Source organism: Nematostella vectensis, chromosome 13 (genome assembly GCF_932526225.1).
Source record: "Nematostella vectensis chromosome 13, jaNemVect1.1, whole genome shotgun sequence".
Taxonomy (NCBI): domain Eukaryota; kingdom Metazoa; phylum Cnidaria; class Anthozoa; order Actiniaria; family Edwardsiidae; genus Nematostella; species Nematostella vectensis.
Window position 1 is genome coordinate 1,167,534 of NC_064046.1, and position 23,770 is coordinate 1,191,303.

General features: G+C 39.1%; 2 protein-coding genes across 4 annotated transcripts in view; one reads left to right on the forward strand and one right to left on the reverse strand.

Annotated features, from left to right (window-relative positions):
• Nucleotides 1–1,687: 1,687 nt before the first annotated feature.
• Nucleotides 1,688–3,059, reverse strand: LOC5504122 (putative 4-hydroxy-4-methyl-2-oxoglutarate aldolase). Of its 2 annotated transcripts, none has more exons than XM_001625018.3 (2): nucleotides 2,804–3,059; nucleotides 1,688–2,117 (listed from the first exon to the last, which is right to left on the reverse strand). In XM_001625018.3, exons 1-2 carry the CDS (start codon nucleotides 2,984–2,986, stop codon nucleotides 1,797–1,799), a joined length of 504 nt encoding a protein of 167 aa, XP_001625068.2. In that variant the 5' UTR covers nucleotides 2,987–3,059; the 3' UTR covers nucleotides 1,688–1,796. The 2 variants fall into 2 exon arrangements, with proteins under 2 accessions (XP_001625068.2, XP_032228306.1); XM_032372415.1 differs by lacking the exon at nucleotides 2,804–3,059 and adding an exon at nucleotides 2,656–2,797.
• A 240-nt stretch (nucleotides 3,060–3,299) lies between these two features.
• Nucleotides 3,300–23,770, forward strand: part of LOC5504126 (CD109 antigen) — a 47,733-nt gene continuing 27,262 nt past the window's right edge. Inside the window, exons 1-14 of one of the 2 annotated variants that reach the window (XM_048721251.1) lie at nucleotides 3,300–3,620; nucleotides 7,386–7,540; nucleotides 7,993–8,018; nucleotides 9,410–9,569; nucleotides 9,912–9,964; nucleotides 10,493–10,510; nucleotides 11,153–11,204; nucleotides 18,566–18,639; nucleotides 19,217–19,256; nucleotides 19,572–19,665; nucleotides 21,128–21,224; nucleotides 21,863–22,123; nucleotides 23,041–23,223; nucleotides 23,496–23,621. In XM_048721251.1, the coding sequence (XP_048577208.1) occupies nucleotides 3,523–3,620; nucleotides 7,386–7,540; nucleotides 7,993–8,018; nucleotides 9,410–9,569; nucleotides 9,912–9,964; nucleotides 10,493–10,510; nucleotides 11,153–11,204; nucleotides 18,566–18,639; nucleotides 19,217–19,256; nucleotides 19,572–19,665; nucleotides 21,128–21,224; nucleotides 21,863–22,123; nucleotides 23,041–23,223; nucleotides 23,496–23,621 (1,437 nt within the window). In that variant the 5' untranslated portion in view covers nucleotides 3,300–3,522. The remainder of the gene's footprint in view (nucleotides 3,621–7,385; nucleotides 7,541–7,992; nucleotides 8,019–9,409; nucleotides 9,570–9,911; nucleotides 9,965–10,492; nucleotides 10,511–11,152; nucleotides 11,205–18,565; nucleotides 18,640–19,216; nucleotides 19,257–19,571; nucleotides 19,666–21,127; nucleotides 21,225–21,862; nucleotides 22,124–23,040; nucleotides 23,224–23,495; nucleotides 23,622–23,770) is intronic. The other variant, XM_048721250.1, reaches the window with a different exon arrangement.

The following is a 23,770-nucleotide window of genomic DNA, read 5'->3' on the forward strand; positions in this document are numbered from 1 at the left end:
TTGGTGCTTTTGTTATCCTGGTTCCAGTCTCCTTCTTTCCTTCTCTCTGTTAAGTGGCTTCGCTCAGTCGTTGTCGCGTCGCGGCGCGTGAGTAGTGAAACTTGGAGCCTCAGGAACCAGGGTATGCTTTTGTTCACCCACTTGAATATTACAGAGTTTCGACACAGAAGCGCGATAAACTCTCATATCTTTTTCCATGCGGAAATGAGATGCACAACAGACTAGGCACTTAATTAAAATCCGTAAAACAAGCCTTCTTCGCAAAGGTTAATGTGCCTCCCATTTTCTTGTAGAGAAAGGAAAACGAGAGGCACTGCGGGGTCTGCGAAAAAAGACCCGTAAAACAATGCCAGGAAAAATTAATAAATGAATGAATGAATGAATAAATGGATGGATGGATGGATGGATAAATGAATGAATAAATAAATAATAATAAATAAACAACGAGAATCGATAAAAGAAAAGAAAAACCTTTAAGAAAAAAAATCGAGCCACTGGCCGAGGAAGAACCTTGTCTTCAAAACAAAAAAATTGAGGAAAAAAGATAGACCATACTTCCAGACGTGCGCTGAAACAACGTATGGCATCTATTGAGATTTCGGCCCCAGCACTGCTATCAAGTGAACATTAATAGGGGAGCAAAAACCAGAGGTCCCTTAGCCTGTCTTATACCAAGGGCGGTCAGTGTTTTTTTTCGTGATCCGTGAACGGCGTTTTTTGTTTATCGTGAATCGTGAAAAGGACAAATTGAAAACCATGATCCGTGATTGCTACCTTCGCCGTGATTCGTGAATGGCGAAATTTGATCAGCGTGAATCGTGAGCTATGCCCTTTAAAAATGGTGAATCGTGTTTTCTAAATAAAGATTGATTCCTGTAGGGCCCCTGAATGGTTTTTGGCGAGCACCTCGGTTTTTTATGCGAGACCGAGCATTTTTAGTTGTTGAATAAATCGAGCAGCGAGCACATCGAAAAATACAATGCGAACACGGCGGAAAAAAATGCGCGAGAATTATAGCCGAAAATTGCGAGCACACCGAAATTTCGGGGGACCATTCGGTGGCCCTCTTTGTCGTCAGTTTATCGTGAAATGTGATTTCCGAGTTTTGAAACTCGTGAAACGTACAGGGACTCCCCTTACCGTCCCTGTTATACGATTATGCCACGCACATCTCGCTGAGATATAGTGTAAAATATTCGTGTATTTTTTCCACGCTCGAGTCTCTTAGGAATTAGTGCGCTGCTATAGAGGTGAGATCGTCATTATGCACAACACGTCTTTTTGTTTTTGGGTAAGGTTTATACTTGGCCTTATTGCAGTTGAAGAACTTGTTTGCAACTGAGTCACACACGTGCATATGGCATCTTTTTGTGGTCAGAGAAAACAAAAGTAAATTAATTATGCTTAAATGTACTTGATCAGGAGCGGATTTAGGGTTTCCCAAGGAAGGGGGGGGGGCAATATATAAAACATATGGCTGGAGTAATTTTTAAATTTTAGCTCCCAAACATTTTTTTCTAAAATTTTGATCTAAAAGTGGTAGAGGGACTGCCCCCCTCGTTATGCCACGGCAATGTAAAAAATGATGTTTCATGTTTCAGCTAGAAAAAGCTGATTGTTGAAAAACACATGGCTTAGGGTGAACGCAAGGCGTGCAAGCACCTACCCTACACTTTTACCCAAGAAATTAACTAATTCAATTTAATTGCAATTCTGCTGGTTTATGGATTTCTATTACAGCAAACGTAAGAAGTACATCCAAAGTCTAACTCTATTTCTACTAATTCTAATTAATTTTACAATTTGGGAGGAGGGAGACATAGCTCTTTTGGAGATACAACTATTCCATCTACATCTGCATATAAGTAATCTCCAGGTCTAAAGGTGGCTCCTGCGAACTTGACTATAATATCCCTGTCCCCCTGTCCTTTCTTGATGCTTTTCAAAGGCATTGTGCCAAGGGCCTTCACTCCAACATCTATCTTAGCAATGTCTTCAGAGTCTCGGATGCAGCCATACATAATAATGCCAGACCAGCCATTCTTGCTAGCCATTTCTGCAAGATTATCTCCAAGCATCCCCCGCCTTAACGACCCCCCAGCATCAACAACAAGGACCTGTTGAGGAAAGATTTGAATTATATAGAAATTTTGTATTCTAGTCGGTGGGGGGAGGGGGGATGGTTGGGCGATCTGTTTTATTCTAATGCTGTGTTTACACTTGAGCGTCCAACCTAGGTTGAGTAACTAGGTTACAGGCAAATCTGCTGACAGTTCTTATCAGCTATTGCTTTCCGATGTCAGTCATTTCTTTAATAGTCATTAGATTACCACATGATTTCGAGATCCGCGCATTACAAACATAAGAGAAAACATAAGGCAAGGTGGTCCCTAAAGGATCATCTTGAATTTTAGTAAATCTTGTAAACAGAAGCCACCACAGAATAACAAGAAGGGCAAAAAAAAATCATAATAATTGCAGCAGCAGTTTGACCTCGGAATTCAAATCGATAACACCGGTGCTGTTCCGGCTGAATGATCAACCAAGGCTGGGTTTTCAAGTGTAAACGCATTTCTCCTAAACGGTGTTCAGTTAACCATAAACTGGACCTAGGTTCACGTACGGCATAAGGCTGTCTGTAATCGGGATACACACCAGCATTCTCAAGCCTTGAGTTTTTCTGGTGTTGGCAGGTGTGAATGAAGTTTCGGCAGATCCAAAGTTACGATTTCGATGCTTTTCTTTCAAAATCCACTATCCTATCATTCACTACAACAGAACAAGCAGTCCCCGTTAAACCCACCCGCGAATCGCCGGGTTCCGAGAGAGCTGTTTTCACGAGGACATTGTCTTCGTGGCATTTGACTGTAGTTATTCTTCCGCCAAAAGTCTTCCTCCCTCCGTAATCTCTAAAAATCGGCTCAGCATACTGTAGAATATCATTGTAGGCATCACTGAGGTCGGCTGTTTTGAGCTTCATCGCCATTATCTAGCCGAATCGGAAAAAAATAGTAAAATAAATTTTAGTTGGGATTAGCAAAAACTGACAGGCGTTTTTTGTGTAGTCAGGTCGTCGAAAACTGGTAACAAGACACAGGCAGTCAATAAAAAGAACATAAGAAGAATTGACGGCACAAAACTTTATTTCGTTCGAAATTTTCTCCTTTTACTTCGAATGGTTTGTGTTCCAGGTATTTCAACATTAATCGCTATTATTTATTGTACCGTTGTATTTTTTTGTCATAAAGAAACATAGGGACTTTTAAAGTGTGCTATAAATAATTCATTTTGTGACGTACATGTGAAGCGCTGAAGTTGTTTTCATTGCTTCGCTGCGTTCAGCGACAGACTAGCTCAGTGCACTATTTTGGGCTGCGATTCTAACTAGCAAAATCGCTCGCTGTTTAAATTGTCGCATTACCTTAACTGTGCTCTAGAAAAAAACGCATGCTATTATCTGGTAAAAGGGGGCGATTTCTGTTGTACGAAATCTCAAATTGATTCGGATTCAAAGTTTACAAGATGTTGAAAATGTACGCTTTGCGAGTGTCGATCGTCGTGTTTGTGGGCTTACTAGGGAATATTCACACAACAAAGGCTTCTGCATCGAAAGAAAACAAGTAAGTGCAAATGTACGATTCCACAAACTTTTTATATCCCGCTTTCCCTTGCAAATATCCACTTCATCTAGCTCGGATAAAAATGCCAGGGCAATAACACGACACTTTGTCCATTACACTTATTGATCATTTCTATGCATTACAAATAAATTTGTTTGATAATCTAACTTAAGAGTGCTTACAGCAATGCTTAAAAGGTTATCAAATTCGTTGTTTCGTTAATTTATTTTACAAAGAGGTCATGACGCCTCTATTTTGTCCATATGTAAGCTTACTGTGACACTGAAATTTAATCATTAGTTTGATATTATTAAATTTCTTGAGTTTATAGAGCTCTTAAATACATGGCACCTTTGTATAATATGTGCTATCCTAGAAACCCATTCTAAAAAAAACTCACTTGCATTAAATTAACTAGGGGTTGATAGATTTGGTTTTGATAAATATAAATTGCATGACAGATGTTCAAATTGCTACCACGAAGCCTGTTTACTCCACGGGTGTCCCCACAGGCATAAAAATCATCATCCGTTAATTATCTGCTACACAGAAATCTTAAATATTTGAAATCTTTATTTTAGACTTTTTTTTTTCAAAGATATTATCCGCTCTCAATTTTGTGTTTCAAAATCTTTTATTCATTTTTTAATTGATATGCCTCGCCTTATTTTCTAACTACTGTGGATTCGTCAGGATATCGGGTGTTTGATTGAGGAAATGTCTGGTCCTATTTATCAGGTTTAACATAGAGGTCATGATTTGATTATCTTATCTTCTCAGTATGATGAAATAAAAAGGTTTTTTAAAAAAAAAACCTAAAAGCAAGACAAATATCACACAAAAAATCCCAAAGGAAAAGTGCTGTCAAGTGATTGACAGCAAGCAATGCATCTGAACATCTGCCATGCATTATGTTATATCAGGGTGGTGAAGAGGGGGGGCCCATCACGAATCACAAAGTTATTTTTCAGACTTTCACGAATCACGAATTTAAAAAAGAAGCTTTCACGAATCACGGTTTTAACTTTTGCTTTTCTCATGAATATATGATTTAAATATACAATCACTTGGATATTCAGTGCATTCAATGCAGTTTAACTGTCAAATCTGTTTAATAGAACAACGCTGCGGTTGATCCACTTATCAGTTAAACTAACACTCAATGACATGATTGTTTACTTTTACATATAAATGTATGAATAATGACACGAAAAATACCGTTACAATCGATACGAAGTGATTATTCTACAGCTCCTGTCAAGCATTCCACTACCAATTGATAATGCCGGAAACTCATGCTCCCACGAATCCTTCGTCCTTTTACTATATGCTTCAATCGAGGCGCCTCCCTTCTGTATTCTTGCGACTGTTACTTCGGGATTTGCCCCGAGACCTTTACTAAGGGCAATTTCCTTCAGTGTTGTAAATGAAATCAGATGTTTCTTGAATACTTCAAATACTTTATGCTTCTCGATCGTCAAGGGGACATTAAATTTTTTCTTGTGTACTACAGCAGATTTTGTCTCTGTTTTCTCTTGCTGAGTTAAGTAGAACGTCAAAATAACTTTGACGCTAGGATCAGAACTCTCCATCCACGATGCAAGGTATAAGTCGAGATCTTTGTAAATATGCCACGTTTATGCAACAATGCAAGCTTCGAAAAATGACTGAACTATCGTTAGCGTTTGACGAGTCCGTCAAAACTGACCTGGATTTATGTTACTTAACCAATCATACTTAAGATGAAACAATAGCGCTGTCAAGTATTGGTGGAGTAGTGTCAAACAAACTAAGACACTTGATACATCGGATATTAAACAAGCACAGCAAGAGGTCAACAATCTAAACAAAGGTTATGTTTATTCGGAAATCTCTTGCATGTATTCGTGTTTTAATTATTGTTGGCGTCAACGGTCACGTTTCACGAATTTAGCCATGCGAAATCACGAGTCACGAAAGTAAAAATACCCCAATCACGGATCACGATAGAGTACTCAATCACGAATCACGGGTTTATTTTTAGGCTTTTCACGAATCACAGGTTTAATTTAGGGTCAATCACGAATCACGAAAATACTCTTCACCACCCTGTTATATAGAAACCGTTAAATATAATATATTAACTAAATTGTTCAACCTCTGGTATCAAGCATTGGCAGATACAAAAATATTGGGGGACTATTAAAGCTTCTACAAGAGGTGAAGGAAGGAATTCTTTCATGCAGGGGATCGGGGAAGCCTGAAGATGGATACCTTTAGCTTTTACAGAATCAGGAATAGCAGTAGGGGTGGGTACCTCAAAAGTCTCGCAAAAAAGTTGCAAAATCTCAGAATCTTGGCGTTTTTTTACACAAGTCTCGAAGTCTTGTTATTTCCAAAATTTTTGGGTCTCAGAGCCTCGCTTTTTACCACAGTCTCGGAGTGTCAGATTTTTAAACAGGATCTCTGGGTCCCAAATTTTTGTTAAATGTTAGCTGATTACCGATTTCCTCTTCTTTTTCGTAGTGTAGCAAGAATGTATTGTAACTCACTTATTCTTTTTTGAACTGATGTTTATGACACACTGTACCTTGAGCAAGTTATCCGAAAAAAAAAAAATCAGGCTCGGCTTTAAAGAGACCGGAAAAGCTCAGGCTCAGATTCTGAAATTTGACAAAAGTCATGGGCTCAGATTCTAAAACACAGGTCTGCCCTCAGCAAGTCTCAGTTTCACCCATCGCTACCCCTTGGAATGTAAAAATATATTGCATTTACTGTAAAATTTCTCAATTTCCTTACATTTACCATAAACTCAATCTATGGGGAGGAAGGGGGGGAGGGGGCTGCTGTTAAAACATTGACCCCTCAACCGGCCTGTACCGGCTTTGGGAAGTACCCACAACCCCAAAAAATCATAAATGCAAACTAAACACAACAAGATGAAGATACTCAGGCATCAGTCTAAGGGATAAATGGTCTTGAAGATATGCATCCAACCAAGGTGTTGATAACTACTCTTAAGCCAAATAATAGCACAGGTTCTTTGACAAATTTCAAATCAAACAAGGAAAGAAAAGCAGAATCACCCCTCTCAATAAAACGCTCAAAATACAACACAAGGGAGAGAGATCAGCAAACACAGCTCAAGACAAAAAATAGATACCTTTATTCTGATCCTCCAGGTTCATTTCCATGGCCTCAAAACACAATGTCCACTCCTTGAAGGCTTGTAAAACCATGAAGATGCCTTTACGGATTGAAAAGAATTCTGGGAGATCCAGGGAAAAATTCACCAGGGGAGGGCCAGTCAACACTCCTCTGCCCAAAGTCAGATGGTTTTTTATAAGTCTTTTCACCCCAAAGCCAAACAAATCAATTCCAGGTCATACAGACCCAGAATAGCAGTGTAAACAATTTTGGAATCAATTTGGTTTCAGAAAAGACAGCATTTAGGAGGGCTGGAGTGATTCATTAGAAAATTATTTTCTCATCCAGGCAAAGCCAAACAAGAAAAAATCATCATGAATCCACCTTTGCTTGCAAAAGACTTCATGATGTCCTGAGACACTCTCCTAATATGCTCATATACTCATAGCGGGTTAATCAAATAGGACATTTAATGTGTTCTATATTCCCAGTAGGGGTACAGGGTACTTTTCTACTTTTATGGCAGGTTGGGGGGAGGAGGGGGGGAACACACCATTTAGATTATTCCTTAGGACAAAAGGATTTGAAGTCTAAATAGACATTTATAAATGGAGTTCTAAAAGAGTGTTTGTTTTACAGTACCTACATCATTCTAGCACCAAATCAGTTTCGCCCTGGAATGGTATACACTATTAAAGTGAGCATACTGAAGTCTAGTGCCAAAGTGAATGTGACTGCAGAGATCGCATCAGAGACAAAATCATTGATTGAGAATACTGCTGTTTTCAGTCAAGGTTAGTCAGATGCTAGATATAAGTTCAAGAAATTACTTTAATATGTATTTCTTAACTCTTACCGCCAAAGCCTATTGGCTTTCACTAACTCAGGGTATCAATAAATCTTCAAAGGAGGTGTGACTGCATGGTTAAGGAAAGTACTTCTGACCTTCAAGTTTTGAATTCTATAAATGGCCAGTGACTTTATGAAGTTTGTGCGAACAGGGGCATTTTTAAAGACAGAATTGAAAATAGCATTAAATGTAAAATCAAGATTGAGATATCAAGTAGAGTGTTTTTTCATTAACCAATTAAGTTTGTCAATGTGTACTAGCCAAACCAGCACAAAAGAGAACATTAGAATAAATTAGTGCTGAAGAAGCCTTGTATTCCACAGGTTTATGAAAACCACTCTATTGGAATTATATCATGTACAGTACCAGATACATGTCTATGTTTAATGTCAACAGGGAACACAGGAAATCTTGATTTAAAGGTGAGATTTGTTCATCATTTACCTATGCCACAGCATTTACAATTGCATTTACAATTGCATTTTCAGGACTCTGCTTTGGTGGAAAAAAAACAAGCACACAAAATCTTAAACAATAAAATATTCCAGACTTTGTATAAAATTAAATTATTATTATTCTCTATTCCGAAACAGCATAAAAAGAAAGATTTTCAAAGCTCTTTGAAGTATTTTTTAAAATAAGATTTTCTTTTTGGGGTTTGTAGTGCGATACCTGCCCTCCCACACTGTTTTCCATTGACCCCTTGTGTTTGTGATACTGTCAGGGGTTTCATTAGGCCCCGGCAGCCGGCGGAAGTGCCTGCTATTTTCCACCGAGTGCCTGCTACTTTTTTAAAAAAGTCACTAAAAAGATAAAATGACTTCCACCCGCTACTTATCAATCTCCAGTGCCTACTCTGAAAGTTAATGAAAGCCCTGGCTGTGTAGCATAATCACCTCTAATGACTAATTAACACATACTGATTTGTCTGGCCAATTGTTGGCCATAGCATTTATGGGGTAGCGATGGGTAAATCTGAGACTTGCCGAGGTGCCGAGACTGTTGTTTCAGAACCCGAGCCTGAGACTTTTGTCAAATTTCAATTTTCTGGTCTCTTAATGCCAGAGCCTGAGCTTTTTTTTTCAAGGTTGTTTTTGGATAACTTGCTCGAGGTATGTTATAGACATCAGTTGACAAAAGAATAAGTAGAGTTACAATAAATTCTTGCTACACTACAAAAAAGAAGGGGAAACCCATAGCATGGTAACAACATAAAACAGGTTGCGTTTAACAAAAAATCGGGGGTATCCCTGAGATTGCGTTTAAAAATCCGAGACTCCAAGGCCGTGGCAAATAACAGCAAAGCCTCCAAGACCCGAAAATTTGGGGGGAAAATGAGACTTGTGTAAAAACTGCCAAGATTCCAAGACTTTGCAAAATTTTTGCGAGACTTTCGAAAATTCGCAGTACCCATTGCTACCCCTCATTTACAATTGCATTTTTTTATTATAAGTCTCTGCTTGAGCCACATCAAATTTTTAGAAGTTGGGCCAATACACAGAATGGACATAAACAAAACAAATTGACCTGTGTAAATCAGCCTTTAAACCCCTTGCCTCTGGTAGGATGGCAGCATACCCCATCCAAGTAATCATTGGGGCCACACCCTAAACCATTCCATACTATGAGCTACCATAAATCTATAATTTTTATTAATAAACAAAGACATTGAAAACCAAAAAGAATGATTTTGTCTTCTAAAATTTCCCTGGGGCAAAACATGCAATTTCTAGCTTCACTACCAAGAAACATTATCTGTCACCCTCTGCTAAGCTGTCCTGACAGTAACAAAGACTATTGTTCTTTCTTGTAGGTCCCTTTTAATGAGGCAGTGTCCAGTGAGAATTATTACCTCACTGTGAATGGGTCTGGTGGCTTGGAATTCAGTGAGAAATCCTATGTCCGCTTCAGAGAAAATGGTTTCTCTTTGAATATCCAGACGGATAAGGGGGTCTATAAGCCAGGACAAACTGGTACGTTTGGTCAAGGCATTCCTCGCCTTACGTAGTAATGATCTGTCATTTCCAATATCTGCCTATAGACACAGAACTATTCATGATAGTTTATAAACCAATTAACATTATGCCATACACAGTTGGGCTAGACTATTTCCCCAGTGCTGTAGGGGGTATGGTATAATACAGGAACATTAAAGAAAATATTGGGATACAGCCATGCCCCTACTAGTCAATTCCCCATAATTTTTTTTAATGTGTCTCCAGTGCCCCACCCCCTGCTATAGCTATGTTCCCATAAATTTACCCCACCCACTATAGCTCTGTGCTGCTATTCTAAATCCTGATTTCATTCGTTAGTGAAAATGAGGATTTTTGGACTCTTGCCGGACCTGAAGGTTTTCAAAGGAAAGGTGAGCAGGAAAGTTTAAATTACTGTGAAAAATGCTCAATTCAGTCAATTGATAAAGGGTTGTCACTGACCCACAACAACAGTCAATTCAGGCCCATACTCAGGATTTTTCCTTGGGTGGGGGGTGCGAAATAGGTAAAAGTGGACCTAATTTTTTCGGGGAGAAGAGGGAGGGAGTGATTTCTCTGAAAAAAATCTCATCACCCCCCCCCCCCCATAAAAAAAGGGATTTTTTTTATGCCTTTGCAGTAATCTCCATGGGAGGCTTTTTGTCAGTTTTGGCTACATACCAGATATATCTAGCTTATGCTTTAAAGTTTTGTCTACAAAGATAACGTCTTTTGAGAATCGAAAGTGGATATTCAGCCGTTGTGGGGGTGCGTTCGCACCCCCTGGGCCTGCAATTCTATATCAAACTTTTTATGTGGTTATCTATCCATACTACCTAGTTCAAGGAAGTAAATCAGCATGTTCACAAAAGCATACTAATCCAGGCTTCTAAATTCTTTTCATGGCTGATGGTGTGAAGGTGGCAGTGGAAGTTTTGGTAAGATCACAACCTCAACATTAAAGCCCCATGCAAACAGCACCGACATTAGCTAGCAGACCTCAAGACATAGGAAATGTTGGCAAACATAAGCTAGCAGACCTCAAGACAAAAGAAAAGTTGGCAAACATAAGCTAACAGACCACAAAACAAGGGGAATTCTAGCATCATAACACAGTGTTCAAACGGCTCCAAAATTAGATATAGAGGACAAAGAGTACACATTTTATTAGGCATCTTGTTGGATTTGCTTGGCCAGTGTTGCACTGTTTTCACGTGTAAAAAAGGCCAGTCCTGATTATCGTACTATGCTGTTCAGTATTCTGACACTAACACACAAGATTCCCAATCAGGATAACTCAAAGGCGAGGAGGGAGGGAGGCATTTTTAGATTGGGCGATGTTTAGACGGGTGAAATCTATGTAGATGCACCACTCTTGGGGGGGGAGAGGGCAGGGCAGGGCAGGGCATGTTTTTCCTGAGAAAGCTTGAGATTTTGAAAGCATTAGGACCAAAATCGTTACATTTTACTGCAAATCAATCATTTCCCAGAAATTACGAAAATCAAGGCATGATGTATTGGGGGCTAATCATTTTTGCCTCTGCTGTAAACACTGATTACCACCATGCCTTTGATTGCAGGACCCAAATACGAACAAAATGAGTCACTGGGCGGACTTGGAAGATCCATCAGGTTTGTGTGATGGGCTAGAGACTAGTGGTTGGGGTTACTGGCAGGCTAGTTCAACGAATCCTTACTACCCACTCACATAAGTGTTAAAGCCCTTATAAGCCTGCAGGGACTTGTTTATCCTCTTTCTGAAAGAGGGAGGGGGCTTATTGGAGAGGGGGTCTAATAGAAAGACAAAGCTTCTTTGAAAATCTTTTTTCAACACTTTTAGCGTTTTTTCCCCAAACCTTTCACTTACATCAGTCTTGCCAAAACAAAGCATAAATAAACTTTCAAATTCTGAAAAGGGAATTGAATTTGATTGAAATTTGAATTTTCTACAGATCTTTGAAAATTTTCCTGGCCGCGCGAAAGGAGATTGAATCGAGTAAATAATTCCAAGTTTTGGCGGGAAATTCTGAAACAACGTATTTTCCTTAAATCCTTTAAAATCCAGAGACGGCAATACCACAAAATATTGGCGAATTGTTTTCTATTGCAATGAAGCGAAGAATAATTTAAAGTCGAGAATTGTATGCGAAAAAAGAAAATATCGCTTTGTTGTAGGTTTCAAAAACAGCGCGCGCCCGTGAGAATGCCGCGCCATTCTTTGCGAATGCAGCGCGCGAGCACATTGCAAAAACAATTCAATCACAATCTGCAAACGGTTCTGCGTAAACAAAATGGAACACCAAAAAGACACTTTCGGAAATTCAAAGAAGGGAGAAGTGTACATCCTGCAAGTAGACGATGAGTTTCGTTTCAAGTGGTGGTTAAGAGCCCTGAAATGCCGTTACTGGTTTGATCTGGGCAACCATGAGGAATACGACGCCGACTTCACCACTTCACACTTTCCGTTCAAACGATGCCAGAGAAAGCCCTATAATTGTTCCTTGGACATTGCACTTTTGTTCGCTTGAGAGAATACAATCCTCCATACATTCTCTGTAATTTCATTGAAATCGGGCATAAAAGTAGTTGTTTAAAAGGTAGAACTGTTCGCCGCATCACAGGTGCAGGACTCGAAATTGGTAAATCGACTATCCTTCCATCAAATTGGCCAATAAAATAGGCAGTAGCGCCTTCCAATCTTGTTCCCGAAGAAATAACATTTTATGTAGTTATGCCTAGTTCAGGAACCATTATTGTTGTCTTTAAGATACAGACTGAAGCAAGGAAAACGGTGCGCTCCGCAAGAACAACTTCTCTCCGTTCGTCCGTTTTACATTTTGTTTTTAAACGGCCCCACGGCTTTCTGGGATAGACACAGGGGAACCATAAAGCCTTTCTAAAATACATTTTTTTTTAATTTGCGCATATAATGTTTTCCAACCTCAGCAAGACTGCCGCACTTCCATTATCATTGGAAGTATCAAATCAGAGATGCCCCTTGCACGTTTAAATACCGCTAATACTACTTTTATTTGGAATTTTAGTCAACCTGATTAAAAACTTCTAGTGTAACAACAAAAAGGAAGCCCCTGTGCTGGCCGGAATCTCGTTTTTATTTGTGATACCGCTGTTATTCCTTGCGGGCCTAGCAAAATGTGAGCCCAGAGAAACCGCTGGCTAATGTCCCTTATTTCTGGGAATGTTTGAGGAAAGAAAAGAGGATAAACCAGGAAAGCAAGGGGAAAAAACCCGCAAAACGAACCCAGAAAAAACGGATAGTATCTTCGCCCGCTGCCCGTCGTGATAAGAAGTTAACTTTAAGCCAGGGGAAAGAGGAAGGTAAAACGGAACACCAAGACGGGAATAAAGATATCTGGAAAATGGTTCAAAACATACTATCGAAACTTGAGAAAATCGAGGAAGCTATAGTAAAAGCAAATAGTACAACAGCAGAAACAAACTTCGAAGTGGCAAAAATTAAGGAAAAGCTCGCAAACGAGGAGGCTACAATAAACAACTCAATTAGTAACATGATAAAGAACAATATGATGGTTTTCAAAAGGGAACAAGAGCAATTCCTCCTTCAAGAGGAGCAGCGAATGAGCAAAGCCCTGAACGAGGTCGGAAAGCTACAAGGCAGAGTTGGTTCCCTAGTAGAAGAAAAAACTAACCTCACAAAAAGAATAAAAAGCTATCAATAAAAAGAAACCAATAAAGCTGAACTAGAGAACCGGCTCTCGGTATTAGAAAAACATGAGACGGTACAGAACCAACGCCAACAGCCAATACAAAGAGCCGCTCCGAAATAAGAACAACACCAACAAAACCCTAATGCTTTAACACAAGTACGACAACAACAAGAACCAAAGGAGTATGATTTTGTCTTCATGTGCGACTAAAAGAACAAATAGAAGATATATCAATAGGGATGAACTATGCCAAGTGCACGGTACCAACAAGCACACCTGCAGTATCATTCCTTGCAACACCACTAAAGTGCCATGGGGTGATCATCAACACTGGTGTAAATGACGTGGAATCCCAACCTGCGAACATAGTGGCGAAGAAACAGCAACAAATGGTGCATACAGCTATGAGTGCGTTTCCGGGGGAAAGCATCATTATGTGCAGCATCACCCCACGGCGCGACAGCCTCGATGAAGCTGTATTTTACATCAACGCCGAGGTTGGAGAAAATCTGAGTGCGGAGAAGCAAGTCATTCTGGTAGACAACGGGAACCTAAGAAAGGAGAGGTTTTACAGGGACTTGAAACATCTGAACAAGGAGCAGTGTATCAGAGTGCTGGCAGGTAACATCAAGAACGGGATACGGAGGGCCCTAGGTATCACTAAGGACAGGTATCAGAGCAAGCAACTGTCATCACATGCTAATCGTGCAGCTACACAAGCTGGGCGTTCACCGCCATCTAAACAGGCCCAGCGCTCCTCTGATCCAAGGCTGCACAGTCGCAAACAACCAGACATTCCAATTAAAAATCAACTAAGTAACATCACCGGATCATAAAGTATGCTTTCAACAAATGCCACCAGGGGTAAGTTATTATCCTATTGACCTTCCTACAGAGGAGCCTAGGGTGGGGGTCTTCTAGAATACGTAAAAAACTTCAAACACTTTAATTTATTATTAATATTTTTTTCTCAAATTATTTTACTCATTACTATTATTATTATTATTATTTTTAAATTACAATTTCGGACGTTAGTGTTGTTTGTTTTGTCTATGGTGTCTTGCGTTACGTTTCGTTGTTGTGGTGTGGTCTGTCAAATTAGTTATTTCTTCATTAACTATCCATTTTTATTTAAACAAGTAGCTGTCATATGGTTCGGGAGACCCAAATTGAAATGACGGAAAGTACAAATTATCTCAAATTCTGCTCTTGGAATATAGAGGGTTTAAAAGGAAAATTAGAGGATCCAGAGTTCCTATCTATTACAAAACGTCACGATTTAATTTCACTAGTGGAAACATGGCTTCCACAGAATAGCGACTTGAGCATAAATGGCTTTAGTACATATTCTGTATGTAGGAAAAAGCCGGAAAACAGCCGAAGGAATTCAGGCGGAATTACAATTTCATCAATCCGCAAGGGTGTTAGATTTCTAGAACAACACTCATGTGAAGATTTTATCTGGTATAAACTAGAGAAAAGCTTTTTCAATTTAAGTCGAGATATTTACGTGTGTTCTGTTTACTTTCCCCCACGGAACTCCCCAAGGGAGCAACAACTAAATGTAAATCTTTTTGAGCAGCTCCAAAATAGCATGTATAAATTTTCGCAAAAGGCGAAATCATTGTATGCGGAGACTTTAATGCAAGGATGGGTAACTTGGAAGACTTTACCGATTTATCTGACTCTGCATGTAGTTATCCGTTTCCGACGGTCAGGAACTCGAGAGATCAGAATGTCAACGCATACGGAAAATCTTTAGCAGTGTTTAGTAACAGTAATAATTTAATAGCACTGAATGGTAGGACAAGGGGTGATCATCTGGGCCAATACACTTGTTTTACGTACTTATAATGGAGCGAGTGTAGTAGATAATACTCTCGTTTCGCAAACAATCTACCCACAAGTTCACCATTTCACAGTTTCAACACCATCGAACTTTTCTAACCATTGCTTTCTTTCGTTTGCATTAAAAACACAAAAGATTAAAGATTTAAATAATTTGATGGATCTCGACCAGCACCCAGAAGTATTTAAATTGGAGAAGGAATCTGAAACTTTGCTGCGCGAGTCAATAGCATCAGAAAATGTGAGCAGAGACCTGAATGAAAATTTTAAATCAGAAGAAAAGATTAATGTTGATCTAGCAGTTGACAGTTTTACAAACGTAATACGTCAATCATCAAAACAGGTGATTCTCGTGAAGAAGCAAAAAAGTTCAAAGAGAAGTTCAAGACAGCACCAAAAATGGTTTAATAAGGATTGTAATGAACTAAGAAAAGAATTTCGAAGTCTTGGCAAACTTCTTTCGAGATACCCGGACGAGCCATACATAAGGCATAGATTCTTTTCAACCAAGAAAGCATACAAGCAATTAACGAAGAAGCTTAAAAGGCGGTTTCACACAGACCTATTAGAGAAAATTAAATTAGTGGCGGACAGCAATCCGAAAGAATTCTGGAATCTAGTTAAGAGAATCAGACCCGACTGCTCGGCTAGGGGTTAACACAGTGTTTCTCCGGATGCATGGTATAACTACTTCAAAGAATTAAATACGCCACAGAATTGCTTTTCAGACGACTCGGGGATAGAAGCAGATATTGTAAAAAACTACCATGTTTGGGCTAGAAACCGGGATGAAATCCTAGATTCGCCTATCACCCTAGAAGAAGTGCAATCAACAGAAAAATTACTTAAAAACAAAAAAGCCAGCGCTGGTGACTCATTAAACAATGAAATTATAAAGGTATCTGTCGAATCCCAAGGCCGATACTTTGTAAAACTATTCAATACTGTGCTAACACAGGGGGTATTTCCTAAGAGCTGGTCAAAGGGTTATATTGTACCATTACACAAATCAGGCGATAAATGTGATCCGGGAAACTATAGAGGAATCGCTATAAGTAGCTGCATTGGGAAGTTTTTCACACTGGATCATAAATGGTTTTAGAAAGGGCTTTCGCACGACCGACCATTTATTAGTACTAAAAACTCTAATAAATCGAGCCACAAACCGCTTTTTACGTGTTTTATCGACTTTAAAAAAGCATACGACAGTGTCTGGAGAGAGACACTATAAAAATAGGGTGTAGCGGAAGATTTATCACCCTTTTACAAAGTATGTATTCAGATGTTAGATCATCATTTAAGCTAGACCAGGGTATAACGCCTTCCTTTTCTTCTCACGTTGGGGTGAAACAGGAATGCAACCTAAGCCCAACCCTTTTCAACATCTTCATCAATGATATTCCAGAAATATTCTCTTCATCGTGCGACCCAGTAAAACTCGATAATACATCAAAACTTAACTGTCTCCTCTATGCTGATGATTTGGTTATATTATCCGACTCAGCCACCGGTCTAGAAAATTGCCTCCAGAAACTAAAAATGTACGCAGATAAATGGAAGCTCACAGTTAATATGAAAAAATCTAACGTATTAGTTTTTGGTCCGCAACAATACCGGCGGCAATTTACAACACGTGTAAATGGAACTACGGTGGAGAGCCATTAGAATGTGTAGACGAATACACATATCTAGGTCTGAAGTTTCATTTCTCGGGAAATTTTAAAAGTGCCCTAAAAAGTCTATACAACAAAGCCACACGTGTACACCACTGAATTTTAAACCGTCTGTCAAATGTTGAAAATGTGTCAATACAGGTATTGTTGAAATTGTTTTCGTCACTCGTACCAGTATTACTGTACGGTTGTGAAATTTGGGGTACATGCCTTTTAGGAAGGGCCTCATCGTATGAAATTTTTTAGACTAAATTTTTCAAAGTATCCAATGATTTCGAAAAACTACAACTGAAGTTTTTCAAGCATATACTAGGAGTCCACTCAAAAACTACAAATTTAACTATATATGGAGAACTGGGAAAAGCCCCACTAATAGTACAAATTTCTTCCCTGGTGTCAAAATATTGGTGCCGAATAAAAAGTAGGATATATGAAAACACCTTAGTGGGGGAAACGGCGAAGATCAGCCTTTCTTCAACATCTAATGTCCCTGTAAGGTTTATCAATTCCCTATTTGCTTGGTGTGATTTAAAGACACTACAGGAAATAGATATTAAGGGCAGCAAATTAATACCCTAGGAAAATATATTAAGAAAGTACTATATAAAAGTTATGCAACATTTTGGAAAACCCAGGCACAGTTAAATCAAAAAAGTGGAAAGCTACGCACTTATTGCAAGATCAAGACAAATTTTAAACTAGAAAAATATTTATCAGAAGCTAATGTTAGACGCCGACAATCTATGACTAGATTGCGTGTCTCGACACACAAAATAGCAATTGAAACAGGCCGCTATAAAAATTTACCTTATGAATTAAGGATTTGTGAAAAATGTGAAAAAAAGTAAGGTTGGGGATGAGTACCATACCTTAATGGAATGCGACTATGTCAATAATATACGTCAAGTATTTTTTAATGATCTATTTGTAATCAATAACTCTTTCAAACTGTTAAGGCCAAAAGACCTTTTTTTGTATATCATGAGCTTAACAGATGACTCCATTACGAGCCTAGTCCTGAAATTTTGTGATGTAATTAAATATTATGAATAGAGGATAGGCATATAAGCCAACCTACTTTGTATATTATCCTAATATACCTGTATATTTGGTATTTATTGGAATAAAGTTTTTATTATTATTATTATTATTATTATTATTATTATTATTATTATTATTATTATTATTATTATTATTATTATTATTATTATTATTATTATTATTATTATTATTATTCAAAGACTAAAAAAATATCTGCTAAATTTTGCAGATTTGTTTTCTGAAGTTAAATAATCATTTGACTGCCAGGTTGAGATATAAAGATGACGGTAAAAGTTGTAACCACACAACGTTCTTCAGCAATAACTAAAGAAGACATGAAGATGGGAACCGGTTTAGCGCGCGCATATTTTTTGTCGTGTAATTTGGTTGACATCTCGATCTACGTCACAAATGACTGGACCCGGGCCTTTCAGTTCACGGCCTTTTTTCTGAAGGTTGACCAAAATACCTCAATATTACAGATTTGAGTTATTCGCGCGAACGCGTGTTTTATAGGGTCCATACGAACCACATACCATTTATAAGATGAAAATATAAAGAATTGACAAAGTCTATCAACTCTGAAAGCTTATATGGACTTTAAGCTTTTTTTCCCCCAAAAAAATTCCCATGCTATAAACTAATGTATATGAAGCTGCCACACCCCTTTGCAAACCCTACACAGACTTGTGGATTCCCAATCTTGAGTGTGGCCTAACCATTGTTTCTTTGGATATTTAAGGAGTGACAAAGAAGGAGTTTTCTTTGTCCAATCAGCCTGTCATGGGTATGTGGAAGATTCAAGTAACTGCAATGGTATGTAACACTCCTCGTTAACTAAACAGGGAACCTAAGTAACGACAACAATTATAGGCAGGAAATAATGCACTCTGTCTGATACATTTCAGCTATGTTTGCCTTTAATTACGATATATAAAAGTCCAAGTTTGACGTTTTAGTGTGAAAAGAGTGTGCTGTAAACCAGACCATCATCGTTCACTGTGTGGTAGAAATAAGGTTCTAGCTTTGTTAGCACTAAGCTTGAAAGCACCTTTTTGGTGACTTTCTTACTGCCGTCGCTAACTTCCTCCACACTATTTCTGCAAATAATCTCTTCTAGCTCTTGCCAATGATTTTGAACTCCCACTTTCTGGCTTCCATCAATCAAATTTATATTATCGAAATCGCATTTAATTGTGTTTTTAATTGGTTTCTGATTGATGGAACCTATTGTACAATTTGTCTATTGGAATTGTAAAATTCAGCAGAATACCTAGAATTACAGTATATTTAGGATGTGAATAGGAACTGTGCAACCGATGAGCATCATGCTCTATCATTGTACACTGCATGACAAATGACTTACCTTATTTAAAAACGTTTTCGTTTGTAGGGTCAAACATATGAGCGCACATTTGAGGTCAAAGAATATGGTAAGCCCACATACTCATTATCACGGCCCTCTATAATCATCCCTTGCCTTAGTTTACATTCACTTCCCTTACACCCTGTATCCTCCATTCTCACGATAAAGCACACTGGTTGGTAAAGTGCATGTCAATCAGAAAGCTTCTTTGCGCCTTGATTGGCTAACAGTATTAAACGGTGGCCCTGGCTGCATGCGTCCACTTTAACCGATTAGAATAGATATACTCTGGTCCACTCAGTGTTGTGGATACTGATTCAAGGCACCACCCCTGTAGTCTTGGATGGATCGAAAAAAGTCTTACCTTTTTGTGTTTTTTCAGTGCTTCCAAAGTTTAAAGTGTCTGTCACCCTTCCCCCATATGCGACGAAGAAAGGTCTTGAAGAAGATTCACTTAAGGGCGCCATCGATGTCAAGTAAGACACGCTAATACAAACACAACTAGCCGTACAAACTCCTCGTAATTGCGAAGGGGAAATAAATCCTCAACAAACTGTATTACAAAAAACATCTGAAAGTTAAGCATATAAGTCAAGCATATGGTCACTATAATATTCCGTTATCGCATTACTTTAAACCATTGCCATCACTAAGATCGTCCCGCCACAGGAGCAGCCTTGATATAGCCACCCCCCTCTGTAAAACAAAGTTTTTTCAAAATTCATTTTTCAATCGAATCCCAAAGGTGTGGAATACACTCCCTGTAGATATACGCACTACGTCATCACTACCCTCTTTTAAAAACAAACTAACAGACAGATATAGCCAGGCGCTACAAACTACTTTTAATACCGAAAATGCAGTTACATGGAAATCAGTTTGTCCTAAGTGCTGCCGCGCTAGAAATATTCTTTCGCAACCATCCTGTTGCTATTAGCAATTTAGAGTAGGGCTTTTCTCTAATTACTTTTTCTTCATATTTACCTTCATTTTGTTGTTGTCGTTATTGTCTCTAATTACTTTTTCTTCATATTTACCTTCATTTTGTTGTTGTCGTTATTGTCAATTATGTTTTCTTTTATTTTAAAGGGTTACACTTGAGTTGGAGCCGTGCTCTGTTGTGTCAACCTTACCGCTATTTCAATATGTGTAATAGTGGTAGAAGCCTTATAAATAAATAAATAAATAAATAAATAAAGTTGCCCCATCGCTATACCAGATACTAAATTGTGGTGGTTTTGACAGAACTCAAAAACACTGAAAGTATCAAAGCTTCTCCAGGTTTTACCTTGTTTAATATTCTAGAACGGGCGCTAATTCAAAAGAGGCGTTGACTTGAAGCTGTTTTCTTGTTTTATCTTCCTGAGCGGGCGCTAATTCAAAAGAGGCGTTTATCTAAAGCTGTTTTATCTTATTTTATCTTCCTAAACGGGCGCTAACTCAAAAGAGGCGCTTTTTTAAAGCTGTTTTATCTTGTTTTATCTTATCTTCCTGAACGGGCGCTAACTCAAAAGAGACGTTTACTTGAAGCTGTTTTATCTAATTTTATCTTCCTAAACGGGCGCTAATTCAAAAAGAGGCGTTTGCTTCAAGCTGTTTTATCTTCCTAAGCGGGTGCTTACTCAAAAGAGGCGCTTATTTGAAGATGTTTTATCTTCCTAAGCGGGCACTTACTCAGAAGAGGCGCTTATTTGAAGATGTTTTATCTTTCTAAGCGGGCACGTACTCAAAAGAGACGCTTATTTGAAGATTTTTTATCTTTCTAAGCGGGCACTTACTCAAAAGAGGCGCTTATTTGAAGATGTTTTATCTTTATAAGCGGGCACTTACTCAGAAGAGGCGCTTATTTGAAGCTGTTTTATCTTCCTAAGCGGGCACTTACTCAGAAGAGGCGCTTACTTGAAGCTGTGTGCTAAAGAGCATTTCTTTCATTTTCAGGTACACGTATGGCAAGGGTGTTGAAGGCACGGCCAATATCTCCCTTGGTTTTGATCGTTTCAAGATGATTCAGCTGACCCGCACAAAAGACTTGACGGTAGGTCTCTATAACATTCGTTAACACAACTGTTTATTGTTTATTACATGTCTCGACCATCTGCTTTTACAACGAACGAACATCCTATAAAATACTCCTTACACAGGTAGCCCGGTCATAACACAGGTAGCCCGGACACTACAGTCTCATCCAATCCTGGCTTGAGGCGTCACTCAGCGGCCATTTTGTCGTCCTCGCAAAAAATGGAAAAAATATAATAAAAAACAAACAAGTTTGAGAAAGCATCCATTTCATATAATACATATTAGAAGTATATTTCTACCACTACTGTACCTAGATATGATAGTAAATATGCTCAAATCTTTTGAAAATTCGCAAAAGTGTAAATGATATTTCCGCCAAGTTTTTGTTTCGCATTTATTCGCATTGTGTTGTTCCAGAAAATATCCCCCCCTCCCTCATGGAGAGGATTGGAAATTCTGGGGGTTCAAACGCCCAGGAATTTCCAGAGGGGGAGGGGGGCGTAAAATGCCGTTTTTCCTTAACAGTTACTATATTTATTCTTTCCAGGAGGTTAGAAATTCCAGAGGGACCATGGGGGAGGGGGGGGGATGGATATATTTTTTAGAACTACACATTTTTAAAGCCCACTAATGCCTCTTTGTTTTCTATTCCAGGTTAAAGGCTCCAGTTCCTTCTACTTCACAAAAAGGGAAATTGAGGATCTTTTCAAACAGCAATACCCGTGGTCGCAGCCTCAGTACTTGTACTCCAGCCGCTGGTATTCACTCGTCGTAAACGCAACTTTTGAAGAAAAGCTGACGGGTCGCAAGGCGAGTGGGGAAAGCACCATTAGCTTCTTCTCATCAGATGTTAAACTGGAGTTTCCTTCGTTCAACCCGAACAGCTTTAAGCCAGGACTTCTGTTTGACGCTGTGGTGAGTGGATACCAAATAGATTCGACACGGCGGAGTGCAACGTATGAATATGGCCTCGATTAACTAACTTGACGAATTAAATTCCCTTGAAAAACTTTAAAGTTTTGTCTTTCTCCAACTTTCTAACTCTCATACTTGAAATTTCAAAGTTTATATTTTCGTTTGCTACAGCAACCTCTGTTTCGTTTAATGTCAGATCTTGTTTGCTACCTGTGTGTGTTCTGTGTTTCGTTCCATGCCAGATGCTGTTTGCTAGCTGTGTGTGTTCTGTGTTTTGTTCCATGTCAGATGCTGTTTGCTACCTGTGTGTGTTCTGTGTTTCGTTCCATGCCAGATGCTGTTTGCTACCTGTGTGTGTTCTGTGTTTCTTTCCATGTCAGATGCTGTTTGCTACCTGTGTGTGTTCTGTGTTTCGTTCCATGTCAGATGCTGTTTGCTACCTGTGTGTGTTCTGTGTTTCTTTCCATGTCAGATGCTGTTTGCTACCTGTGTGTGTTCTGTGTTTCGTTCCATGCCAGATGCTGTTTGCTACCTGTGTGTGTTCTGTGTTTCTTTCCATGTCAGATGCTGTTTGCTACCTGTGTGTGTTCTGTGTTTCGTTCCATGTCAGATGCTGTTTGCTACCTGTGTGTGTTCTGTGTTTCGTTCCATGTCAGATGCTGTTTGCTACCTGTGTGTGTTCTGTGTTTCGTTCCATGTCAGATGCTGTTTGCTACCTGTGTGTGTTCTGTGTTTCTTTCCATGTCAGATGCTGTTTGCTACCTGTGTGTGTTCTGTGTTTCGTTCCATGTCAGATGCTGTTTGCTACCTGTGTGTGTTGTGTGTTTCGTTCCATGTCAGATGCTGTTTGCTACCTGTGTGTGTTCTGTGTTTCGTTCCATACGAGATGCTGATTGTATCCTGTTTGTCTTCACCAGCTTCAGGTAACCCAACCCGATGGTTCCCCTCTCAGCCCCACCCGGCAGCAAGACATGAAGGTGACCATACACCGCAGGTTCACCTACGGAGAGTACGAGAGCGCCGATGCTTACACACCTAAAGATGGGGTTATCGTCATTCAGATCGACGTCCCTAGCAACGCAACCATAGTCAGTCTTTTGGTAAGAGGTTGTCCCTATAACTCAGATTAAGCGTATTGGTGTTAGATCGTCAATAGCAACAAAGCTATTGTCAACTTATTGTTATTGTCCTTAGCGAAGCTTCTTACGTATCGCTATTAGGTCGTCATAGCAACGAATTCCTTGTAAACGTTTATCAAGAACGTAGCCATAACCAATTCAAGCAATTCTACTTACCAGACTGATGTTCTTTACTCATTATCGAGATTATTTGAGAGGAAATTTATTGGGTAATGATGACGTTACCTTTGCAGGCAAAGTACAAAGATGACATCAACAATAAAGATGAATATGGCGAACAGGCGTACCTCAATGCTGAGAAAGCACTATCCCCTAGCTCCTCCTACTTACAACTACAAACCTCTACCCCAGCGGTCAAGGTAGGTTTAGCAACCATCTCTTTCATAGCTCCTCGTGCATACAGCTAAATATGTCAACCACAGAAGTCAAAGTAAGTTCATCAACTCTCCCTTCTTAGCTCCTCCTACTTACAGCTACAAACCTCTACCCCAGCGGTCAAGGTAGGTTT